The sequence below is a fragment of the Dromiciops gliroides genome, chromosome 4, assembly GCF_019393635.1.
Source record: "Dromiciops gliroides isolate mDroGli1 chromosome 4, mDroGli1.pri, whole genome shotgun sequence".
NCBI classification, from domain to species: Eukaryota; Metazoa; Chordata; class Mammalia; order Microbiotheria; family Microbiotheriidae; genus Dromiciops; species Dromiciops gliroides.
In genome coordinates, this window is record NC_057864.1 from 381,482,895 (window position 1) to 381,495,535 (window position 12,641).

The window sequence follows — 12,641 nt, forward strand, 5'->3', positions numbered from 1 at the left end:
GCTTTACTAAGACCCTTGGGACACTCGTATGAAGGTAATCTCAGAGGAGAAGGCATTGGAAGGGAGAATTGACTGGAAAAGACCTTGTTTAGAAGGTAGGATTTGAGCTAAGTCTTAAAGATAACTAGGAAAATGCAGTGGCAGAGGTGAGGAGGGTAAATAGACAGCTCAAAGGCATTGGCTTGAGATAGAATACCATGTGTAAGGAGCTCTTAAGAGAAAAGTAAAGATTAAGGAGACAGGAGAGGTAGGGGGCCAGGTCACAAAAGGTCTTAAATGTCAACAAGAGGGGCAGTTAGGTGGCGCAGAGAGCACCAGCCCTGGATTCAGGAGGGCCTGAGTTCAAATCCGGCCTCAGACACTTGACACTTACTAGCTGTGTAACCCTGGGCAAATCACTTAACTCTCACTGCCTGGCCCCACCCCCAAAAAAATGTCAACCAGAGGACTTTATATTTGATCCTGAAAGTACCAAGAAGCCACTGGGGTTTATTGAGAGACATAGGGGAAGGTAACAGAGTCAGATCTGCACTTTAGGAAGATTACTTTGGCAGCTGAATGAAAGAAGGACCGAAATTAAGTGAGACTTTTGGTGGGGAGGCCAACCAGAAGACTATTATACTGTTGCAAGAGTCCAGTTTTGAGGTAGTGGCTTTGTCATTGAAGAGAAGGGAACATATATTAAGAATGTCATGAAGGTACAAACAATAGGATTGAACAACAGATTTAATATGGGAGGCAGGGAAGAGTGTGAGTGAGGGTCTAATCTGGCAACCAAGTATATCAGCCCAGGAGGGTGTTTCCTTGGGTAGTGAATACAAAAGTTCTCTATTGAAGGGGAGAGGCAGAGAATAGATTTTTAAATAAGCTCCTTGGGACTTCCTGGCTTTCCCATTGCTTTAGTGAACCAGTCTAAATGACTAAGGAATGAGCTTTCCAAGAAATTCACATGAAGTGAAAAAGTAAAGGGAACAAGGCCCAGTTGAGGCCCTTGAGACTGCTCCAAGCCCAAGAAATATGACCAAAAATTGATGTTAAACCTTAAAAGCATCCAGGACTGCCCAGCCCTGGGTCTGAAAGAAGTGGACAGAATGTCTTCAATGCTACCATTGCTTGTTCCTGTAACCCTTACCCACCCAACAGCTTTGTTTACATTCATGTTTATAGTTACGGGTTAGCCTCAAAATAGACATTTTAACTGAGGGATGTCACATGTCTGAAAAATGTGGAGTTGGTTTCTGTGGGGATGTTGTTGAATTTTTAGTTAATAGTAAATCTGATTAGATTCCCCTAACTTCCTCTCTACAAGGTCCTCAGATAGTGGAAATAAAAACTATTAGAAGGAAAAAGAAAGAAAGAAAGCTCTGTTTAAGCTGGGAAGGTCTTTGTTTTGGCCTCCCCGCTTCCCTTGGGTGGAGAAGTGTGGGAGTAGGAAGATTACTTTTGGTTCTTACCTTATTCATCCAACCCAAACCCAATGTCAAGCACAGGAACTGAACACATGCAATGTATCCAATTTTGGAATCCCCAGTAGTAATCAGTGGTGAGGGTTTGACTGTGTCATTTCCAAATGCTATATAGACAGTGTTGGGACAGTCAGCAATGTGATACATCAGATGATGTTTATTAAATTCTTTATGTTAATAACATTAAGGCTGACTTATAGATTTAAAGCCCAATAATAATATTTTTATTATTATACTATATAGAAGATTGCATGTATACATAATATTATTAATTATATTTATAGAATATTTCCCTATATTATTTCTTATATTATCTAGTATCCATTTTTCCTCATGACAACCCTGTGAAATAAGAGCTATTATTTTTGCCCAGTTTGTAGATGAGAAAACTGTGACTTGGGTTCAGTAACATGCCTGAGATTACAGAATTAGTGAGTGCGGTAGGTGAAAGTTGAAACCAGGTCTTTCTGACACTCTACGAGCTATACCAGAACTCACCAACCTTTTTTGATCATGTATGCTATATTGAACTTCGTTTAAGCACACCTCCTAACATATGTATATTTACTTATTTGTAAATGATATGCATGTACCAGTGTACTGATGATTATATGCAGTATGAAACTTACATAAAAATAGAATAGAAAGGATGAGATAAGAGTGAACTAATATTTGATCTTAGAGTTAAAAGGGGTGGGGACAGATTTTTTCCCAGTAGCATGTGCACAGCTGCTGAAGAATGTGGTTAGTTTAGGTGTTAACTTCCCTGAAGGTTTAGAACTTAAATAACAGTGTGAAGTAGGGAGGGGGAAGTATTGGGGAATAAGGGCACAGATGTGTTGGAGACAAGCCCCACAACTGGCTATTGTTGCTAGGGTAGGATTTTACCTCAATCCTCACTCTTTAATTGGTTGAATATACCCCCTTGAGGATCAGGCCGTGCCCCACTAAGGTCACTCCATGCTCTCCCCCCCCCCCCACTTTGGATACAATTGTTGCCTTCCAAGACTTAAGATACTAGGGGTTGTGTCCATGTGACAACAAAGGAATGTGTAGGGAGGGAATTAACTAAAGCATACAGTACTGATGGGTTGCACTTTTCATGGTTACAAAAAGGAACCTAATTAGGGTCATAGATCCATTGAAGTATAACATATTGGTTCTACAAAATAGGCACTCAGTTTCCAAAGTATGAATGGCAGTTATGTGGCCCAGTGAATAGAAAATTCTGCCTGGACTCAGAAAGACCTAAGTTTAAATCCCATCTCAGACACTTTACTAGTAAACCCTGGGCAAGTCACTTAACCTCTGTTGGCCTCAATTTCCTCAAATGTAAAATCACTATTGTAATAACATCTGTCTCACAAAAGTCATTGTAAGATAAGATAATTGTATGTAAGAAAGGACAATTGAGACCTGTGCTTAGAAATTAATATCAAAGAACGAAATGGCTTAAACAATATTAGTGTTACTTTTTTTTTTGATGCATGGCATACCCAAAAGCTTCAAGAATGGCCAGGGAGCCAAGAGTATGAGTTATATATGTAGCTTAAACCTCCATAACACCAAGATAAGAAGAGGAGACCAAACTATGTGCTGACTTCAGGGTTTAGATAATTCAGCTCCTCAGATATTTTTTCTCAATCATAGGTTTCTGGCCTTGTTTTCTCCCCAAATGAGATCTGGTTCTAAAATGTTAATGCTTGGGGGAATCCTAGATATCTGGAACAATTGAAAAAGGAAATGAAACCCAGAGAGAATAAGAGAGTTGTTCAAGGTAGACATAGCTAGTTTGCACATAAAGGAGTGGTCCTTGAAAGCCCAGATTCTAATAACAGAAAAGGGACTATATCAAGGTATTAAATTAACCATAAAAGGTGAAAACATACCAAGTGATCTCTTTATGAGGGGAAGAGTAGTCCCTCGAATGAATCAGAAAGGAAACAATATGATAAAATAAGTAATGAGAGGCTATGCCTCCAGGTAACCTTTCAAATTGATCATGTTGGTTCACTGAGTATTCAGGAGAGAGAGACTGGAAGAGAAACCTAGCTCCTGACAGAATGGAGAATGGGAAGCTATAGGAAGTCACATGGAGCTGAGAAAGTGAAAACTCAGGCAGAGGCAATGGCAACAAACAAAAGGGTCAGAACTCCAGAAGTGTGGCTGCTTGGAAGTGAATTGTTTACCTTTGTTTTTTATGTTTAGTTTATCTTTGCTAGTGGGGCATTTATTGGAAATATAGTTGGGAGGAAGCTAACTTGGGTGTGGAAGGAAAGAGATATCCCCAAAAGAAAGAGAGAAAGAGAGGAGGGAGACAGAAGGACAGAAAGATAGAAAGAAAGGATGAGGGAGAAAGAATGAGAGAGATGGAGGGAGATAGAGGAGGGGAAGGACAGAGACAGAGACAGAAAGATAGAATGAGAAAGAAAGGAGAGAGAGACAGAGACAGAGCAATAGATAGAGACAGAGACAGAGAGATAGAGAGAGACAGAGAGCAAGAGAGAGACAGAGACGGAGAGAATGTCCAAGGCAACTGTGTTTTGCCAGAAGTGCTGTCTCTGGCTGAGGGCTCTGAGCTAACAAAAAGATAAAGCTGTAGATCCTGTGATACTACTTCCTGGGGTGGAGAAAGTACATTTATACTGAGAAAATTCATCTGGGCCAACAAACAGTAGTAAGATAAGAGGAAAACAGGAGTAGCTACACAACTCTGAACCTCCATCATCTCCCCTAACACAGTGGCTGAGTCAAGACTAAAACTCCTCAGACTCCGGACTCCTCATTTCAGTATTTACACTATATCACACGGCCTCTCCTAACTCCTGCACTTAATCCGTGGGCTGAACTACATTATCCCTGCTTGTTACCTGGGTAACAGCAAGCCAAGAACTGCAAGGAGTTTTCCCAATCAACCAAGCAACCAACAAATATTTATCGAGTACCTACTATAATGGGCAAACTCATCTTAGCTACTGAATTTCATAGGGCTTTTATTAAGAATATGGAAATATAGATCCATGGAGTTCTTCCTAGTCTAAAAGAGATCAAAGAGAACCTTTGTTGTGCAATTTCCAAATAAACCTGACATCTGGGCTCTTCTACTACTTTGAATTGCCACTGAAAAAGAAAAATGAAATAATGCAGAGTGAAAATGATAATGTTCATTGGCTCTTTCTAAATGAAAATAATGGGTGGCCTGCAGTCCTGCCACTTATGGTAGCTTTGCTAGCCAGCCACTATAAAAATGCCTTTTGGATGACCCAGATCAATTGATAACCTCAGAGGGAAAAATAGCATGAAAAATGGTAGGACAATAATATTAGTGAATTTTGGAGGGATAGTTAAAAACAGCTTTATAATACTAAGTAATGTTTAATGCTAAAAAAATTGTACTTTAAGTCTTCAAAGACAGGTTTATCTTATTTTGGTTTTTTGTTTTGTTTTGTTTTTGCGGAGCAATGGGGGTTAAGTGACTTGCACAGGGTCACACAGCTAGTAAGTGTCAAGTGTCTGAGGTCACATTTGAACTCAGGTCCTCCTGAATCCAGGGTGGGTGCTTATCTACTGTGCCACCTAGCTGCCCCAACAGGTTTATCTTGAAAGGTAGCATGGTAAAACAGATTGAGTGCTGGACCTGAAGTTAGGAAGACCTAAGTTTTAAATCCTGCCCCCCCCCACACACACACACTTTAGTTGGGCATTCATTTAGCCTCTGTTGGCTTCAGTTTCTTCGCCTATAACATGATGGTTTTGGACTCAATGACCTCTCAGGTTCCTTCCAACTCTAAATCTATAATACTATGATCACAGCCTTTCTATAACTTACTTAATAAGCCTTAAGAGAGATACCTTAGGCTCAGAGAGATGGTGATACCCATGGTTCATACTGCATGTCAAAAAGAGGATTTGAACCTCATTCTCCTGGATTCCAGGTCCAGCCCTCTAGTCACTGTGGCTATTCATTTATCAACTAAAGAATGTACATTTCTTATTTTTCGGTAATTGTGATCTATATCCACAACAATCATATTCCTGACTGTCACTCCCTAGAAGTCATATTATAAAGCTCTTGAAATCCAGGTTTTCAAAATAAATCTTTTGGAATAAGATGTCAGATGCTCAGGATATTCCAGAACATCAAATCCAAGTGAGAGTCTGAAACAATGAAGGCACCTAGTTATTACCTTTTGAATTGGAGTTGGAGGCACAGCAAAATCAATAGGAATGAGGCCCACAAATTCTGGACTAGAAATAAAATGTCTTTATAAATGAGTTATGTGGGATTTGATAAAATTTGTACATTTTCAGAGAACATTCTCTGATAAGAACAGAGACTACACTTGATCTTAGCCAAAAGGCTGAGAAGTGATTCAGAGAACATTCTCTAAGAAAGAGTATATAGTTTGCTCCCAAACTGAGGATACACTCGTCACTTTGTAGCCCTCAATTAAGATAGGTGAGTTATAAACCCATCATTTTGAGAGGAAAAGCTAAGAGCTCATATCAGATTTCACCCTCTTATAACAAATAACGTGATTTGAAGGTCATTTTTGTATGGTATGTTAATGGTTCTTTAATACAGTCAACTTGGCAAAATATCTTGGGCACGTGGAGTTTGGGAGATGGTGGGGGTCATAAGAGGAAAAAAAGAAAGGTTCCTTTGGTCTTTAACTCTGATGGCATTTGCTGATTGATAGACTATGGGTATCTCAGAAGTAAATAAAAACATCTGCCTCTTCAACCTTGGCTAAGTTAATTTCTGTCAGTTCCATTTGGGGGATGAGACCATTATCACAATAAGGCATAAAACTGCCAAACATAAACTCAAATACCATTAAGTACAGACTCAACATTTGGAATTCTAAAAGATCAGTGCTATTCACGTGTCATTTGGCAGACAGCCAAAGGGTGAACCCCTCTTTCCTGATGAATTCAAGCATGTCTACTACTTCCCAGGAACGGCAGAGCCTAGTAAATAGGTTGGCATATTGTAGCACTAAAGGTTCATTAGAAACCAAATTTGAAAATCAAAAAACAAAACAACACATGAAAACTAGACACCTCATGCATGTAATTGTATATTTATTTCTTTTTAAAGAACACTCCTTAATGTAATTCAATATACAAACTTGGTTTCACAGAATTATAATCCACTAAAATAGAACAAAGATAACCCAGATCGTGTTTATGTATCGTTGTACTTCCCACCTGCTTCTTCCATGCCTCCAGACCTAGAAGCCAAAGTTCTCTCTTCCTTCACACCTTCTACTGAAAACCATTCTGAATAATTCCTTCTCTATACATCATCTCATTATTCAGGCCCTACATTCTCTTTCCATTAACCTTCTTCCCTTACCAGAAAGCCAGGACATTGACACTCTTCCCCTGATCCAGAGGGTAAAGTGACCTCCCCCAAAGCCAACCCAATTATTTACTCTGTGGACGGACTAACAGGAATGAGGAGGGGGCTGGTGAGCAGGCCTCCATGACCCTTTCCTGCCTCCACACCTACCCCTCAGAGTTCATGTATGACGTGTCTATAAGGTGCCTGAGTTCCACTCGCCAACTTGTGCAGCAAGAACCAAGGTAGCTTCTGAGCTCAGGTGTTCTCCATTTGCAATGCACAGCACTGCTAAGCCAAGCCACCGGGCTGGCCAGTAACCAAGTTCTACACAGTCGGAGGTGCTTTGTCCCTTTAATTTTTAAAGACACTCCCACATATAGGTATCTGGCAACCTAGTGTCCAACTGAGTTCCATAAAATTGTACCAGTGATGCACTTGTACGTATTTACATGGGGCGGAATGTTTTCCCATATTTTAGATGAGTATATAGATCCACATGTTCACATAAGACCAAATACTTTTTAATATATTTATAACTGATTTATAAAGCTTTGAAAAAACTCACAATAGCACATTGTTTTACTTTAATGCTTTACGGTACTATCAGTTTAAAATCACAATCAGCACTTAAGTTATAGTCAATCCAGCAAACAAGAGACAAAAAAATACAAGAGTTAAGAACTGACAGATACATCCTTTATCTTTTTGTTAAACTAATGCATGAGTGCAGAATAAGATAAGATACTCTAATTTAAATATCTTGTTTACAATATACAGTTTGTTCTAATTACGCAACAGTAAATCCCATGCTTCACATAGAAAAGCAATCCACAACATTAAGAAAAAATGTACAATTTATGAAACAAAGTAAATAAATATTAGTATTACAGAATTGGAGCTGTACATAAAAGCTGTTCAGTTTTAATCATATAAAAATATGTTTTAGTGCAACCTCACATATATATTGATGCTGTTTTTGCTTTACATCATTTAGATCCAAGTGTCCAAAAAAGGAAAGAAATTACATTTATTACAAAGCAGATACACAAATTCTAAAATATGTACAAATTACTGCTAAAAAATGCTTATAAGAATATAAGCAAAGTAAAGAAAAGGCACAAACATCTGTACAATTTAAAAGTACCAGACCCAAAAGGAGAATTTCAAATTTTGTTTTGGTCAGGCTCATGATGACTCGTTGTTTTAACTAATTTTTTTTTTCTGATATAACAAAAGTATATATAATAGCAAACTACTGTAACTTAGGACAGGCATGCTATAAACTTGATTACTTCTATCTCTAGAAAAAACAAAAACAAAAGTAATGGGTAAATGTATGGGTGAAAGTCTCCATGCATCTCCGATCAATGTTGACTCTTTTCTGATGCGAGATCTTTGCCTTCCTGTGTGCTTGAAGGTAATTCTTTCCGGCCATGAAAACCTAACTGTCGGACATCCCCACAACTCTTACTGTAAAATGTGGAATGAGCTAATTCAGTCTGGGATGTACCAAAGTTGTCCTTTTCACCATCGTGCAAGTCAGGGTGGGTGGCTGAGGTACAGGGCTGGCCTGGCTCAGGTCCACTAAAGTGTCTAATGCTCAAATGTGCACTTTCTGAGGGTTTCTGATGAGGCTCCAGTGCCCTCAATGGCTGATCTGCCCCGAGCAGATTGGCCTCTTCTGTGGCAATGTGGAGAGAGGCAATGGCTTTTGTACAAGTCTGTATGGGCTCGTCCAGTTCCCTCTCTGTGGCATTTGGACTGTCTTCTGAAGTGCTCTGTTTCAGCAGGAGTAGGGGGGAAGAGGATGTGCTGGGTGGACCAGATGAGTGCAAGGCATGAGAAGAACGTTTTTCATGAGGCTGGGGGATGTTGTAGGGTTCTCTGGCAATGGTTTCAGCTGTAGCTCTTTGCTTTTCTTCAGAGCCCTCCATTGGCAGAGGCATTGTGGGCGGAGCATGTAAACCTGAAATGGCGGCGGGTATGGAGTGGACCATTTGGATCCCACCAATGGGCCTCATGGGGATAGGAGCTCGCACTTGTTGCTGAGAGTGGAGTGGAAGATGACTAAAGACGTAGTCGGTAGGACCTTCAGGGAAAAGGCTAGAACCTTGCTGTTCATGAGCACCTTCTTTGTCCCCGTAGAGACTGAAGTAAGGAACCTGAGGTAATCCTCTTCGTAAATTCTGCAAAAGGAAACAAACAGAACATAAATTTCAAAACCTAGTTTTCTATTCACAATAATAGAATTGTGCTATCCTAACCTAAGCATTTTTCAGGGATGCTCCAGTTCTGCCTATTCCTTGTCATGGTTTTTCATTTTGTAAACCAAAAGGATTATCAAATTTGTCACTTACTCCAACAGTGTCAGCCTAGAACAATTTTGTTTTTTAAAAACCAACTATTTGGTAATACATTCAGTATATGGTCCACTAAATATATATAGAAACAGACTTTGTTTTTCAATTATTAAAGAAGGAAAAATAATACTATATCCATAATGTATACATATAATATGTGTATGTAATATTGTAATATTATATACATATATAATTATCACAAAAGAGTTACCAACTTTAAAATATTATTGAGTTTTTTTCTTCTCTCCAAAAAAAAAAAGCCTAGCTAAAATTCAACTACATAAAGCCTTATCCAAATCTTGTAGAAATAAAAAGTTCACCGTCTGTTCATACACTGGGCAGATTTTATTTTATGCTTTTCATTTTCAAAAAGTGTTGACGAATATGACTGGATTGACAGCCCTAGAGATTGACATCTTTGAGTTTTCCACAGACCAGGTGACAGTGCAAGTGGCAAGTCTCAGGAACACAACTCCTCAAATTGCTTCCATCAATATGCTACTTCTGACCTCAGGAAATGGCCTCTGTTAAGTCTCTTTTGCTAAAAGTCCTCTCATCTTGAACTCAGATCTGGATAGGAGATCTCATGAGAGGCTGCTAAGATGGAATAGGAATGATTGCTTCTGCAGCAAGAACTGCTATCTTTTGTAGCAATAATTATCCTAACACATTTCAAAGTCACATCTTGTTAAGCTAAAGTTGGCAACTAGATATGAGATATTTTATTTGGACAGTTTAATTCCTCCTTTTATATGATAATAATTGAATTTGAACATTGCTTTGTAGACCAGAAGGGGTCACTTTTACACCTTTTGATCTAATTTGGCATTTATTGAACATTATTATTATTGGTACTAATAATAATAACTCACATTTATAAAGAGCTTTCAATTTTAAAAATACTTCACTCAGCACCCTTGTGAGGCTGGCAGCTCAAATATTATTATTCTTATTTCATAAATAAGAAAAGTGAGTCTCAGAGAAGGGAAATCACTTCATGGGATAAAAAAATCACAAAAATAGAAAGGACCTCAGAGGCCATAATAATAAATAACAATCATATTTATGAAGTCAGTTTGCCCAGCTACACACATACACACAAACAAACACATATAATCCTATTTGATCTTCCTAACAACCTTGAGGGGTAGTTGCTTTTATGATGCCCATTTTAAGGAAATTGAGAGATAAAGAGGTTAAGTAATTTGACCAGGAGCACATAGCTAGTAAGTATCTGAGGCAGAATTTGAGCTTGGGTCTTCCTTATTCCCATATCCATTCTCCACAATGTCACCTAGCTGTGCAACCCATACCCGAACAAGAATTGTCTCTATACTTAAACATGATTGACAAATCCAGCTTTTAACTGAAGAACTTTAGGGAAAGAGAGAAAGACAGCAGGGTGGCATAGCAGGCAGAAAACTGGTCCTGGTATCAGGAAGACTAACGTTCCTGAGTTCAAATCTGACCTCAAACACTTAATAGCCATGAGACCCTGGGCAAGTCACTTAACCCTTAATGGTTTTCCATTTCCTTCTCCAATTCATTTTACAGATGAGGAAACTGAGGCAAGCAAAATTAAGTAACTTGCCCAGGGTCATAAAGCTAGTAAGTATTTGAGGTCAGATCTGAACTCAGAAAATGGAGTCTTCCCAACTACAGACCTGGCACTCTAGCCACTGTGTCACCTAGTTACCCCAACATATCTCGGGGGCTCAGTTTTCTCACCTGTAAAATAAGGGAGTTGAATTAGGTGATCTCAAAGGTATGTCCCAACTCAAAAATGCTATGACTTTCACTCAGCAAAAACTGGGGAGGCCAAGAAGGTTTTTTAAGACAGAAGTAACAAGACGATATTTCTACATAAAGCAAGTAATTTTGGCAGTGGTAAGAGGGGCAAAGACAGAGTAGGAAAGAACATTTCTCAGGAGGCCACCATCATAGTCTAATAATGAACATTAACAAGGACTTGTGATAGTATGCTAGCAGTGGGAAAAAAGAAGGGGGATATTTCTAAAATATATTGTGGCAAAATCAATGAGATATGCTAGTTGACTGACTAAAGGGAAGAATCAAAAATACCATCAAGGATTTTTTTTGCAGGGTAATGAGGGTTAAGTGACTTGCCCAGGGTCACACAGCTAGTTAAGTGTCAAATGTCCGAGGCTGGATTTGAACTCAGATCCTCCTGAATCCAAGGCCAGTGCTTTATCCACTGGAACGTTCTGAACAAGGTTTTGAAAAGGCACCTAGGTGGGAACAGAGGGTAGGGCACTGCACTCAGTTAAGATCTGAGCTGAGATTCTGCCTCAGACAATTACTAGTTGTACAACCCTGGGTGAGACCCTGAACTTCCTTCAGTCTCCATTTCCTGATCTGTAAAATGAGGAGGTTGAAATGGTGGCCTCAAAGGTCTCTTTGCGCTCCAATAAGATTGGAAGAATAGTGATGCTTCTTTCAGAAATAGTGAATTCAAAGTGAGTATGTTCTGGGGAAAAGATAGTAAGTTGTTTTGGAAATGTTGATCTTGAGGTAAAACATCCAGATGGAGATAAATCAATCCGTAAGCCTTTATTAAGTGTCTACTATGTGCCAGTAACTGCGCTAAGTGCTAGGGATACAAAAAGAGGCAAAAGATAATCTCTGCCCACAAGAAGCTTAAATATAATGGAAATATTTTATGGGCAACTGGAGATATGGGTGGGAAAGAAAATGGGGATGGAGATGAAGATTTGGAACAGCCTATATAAAAGTGGAAATAAAGTTATGGGTTTGAATGTGACAGATGAGGGAAAGAAGGTAGAAAGAAAGAAAAAGAGGGGACCAATGATAGATCCTTCAGGGACAGTCATTTTTTAGGAGGGAGGGGAAAGATAAAGGACTAGTAAATGAAATTATAGTTTCCTACTTTCAACCTTGAAAATGTTCACTGAATACAGTATGCTAAATGGGGATTATGTCATTTATCATCAGAGTTTTACTACTGAGATTTGTTACTTCGGGGGATTATCATCCAAAAAGAATACTGGAATCACCCATCTTTATTCAAGTGTTCAAAAAAGAAAGATCAAATCATTATTCCAGATGCTCATCAAGAAACACCTCGTCGAAGTACATGGAAATAGAAGATACTCTGGGGCATTTCAGGGACACTTCCATTTTCTATAACTGAAAGGATTTTGTATTCTTTGAACCACTTATGTCCTTCCCAATCACGTAGACACTTTTAAAAAGAAAAGCATAAAACAATACAGGGAGATGGGCTTAGGAATAGTTAATGATTCATTATCTCTGCCACCTTATCCTCCTGTCACCCTCCATTATCACCATGCACAGTACTGTACTTTATTCATTGGGATACAAATCACTGGAAGTGTGGGTGGAGTGACATTAGATCACCAAACCTATAATCACAAGGATCTCGTAAGCCTAAAAAAGACTGAGGAGGAAATTTTGATGAAGAAAGGA

At 38.9% G+C, this 12,641-nt stretch overlaps 1 protein-coding gene and 1 pseudogene across 12 annotated transcripts in view; both read right to left on the reverse strand.

Annotated features, from left to right (window-relative positions):
* Positions 1-5,722: 5,722 nt before the first annotated feature.
* On the reverse strand, positions 5,723-5,839 carry LOC122727144 (annotated as a pseudogene).
* A 695-nt stretch (positions 5,840-6,534) lies between these two features.
* Positions 6,535-12,641, reverse strand: part of HIVEP2 (HIVEP zinc finger 2) — a 284,997-nt gene continuing 278,890 nt past the window's right edge. For all 12 annotated transcript variants that reach the window (XM_043999699.1, XM_043999695.1, XM_043999693.1 and 9 more), the window contains one exon: positions 6,535-8,999. In XM_043999699.1, the coding sequence (XP_043855634.1) occupies positions 8,178-8,999 (822 nt within the window). In that variant the 3' untranslated portion in view covers positions 6,535-8,177. The remainder of the gene's footprint in view (positions 9,000-12,641) is intronic.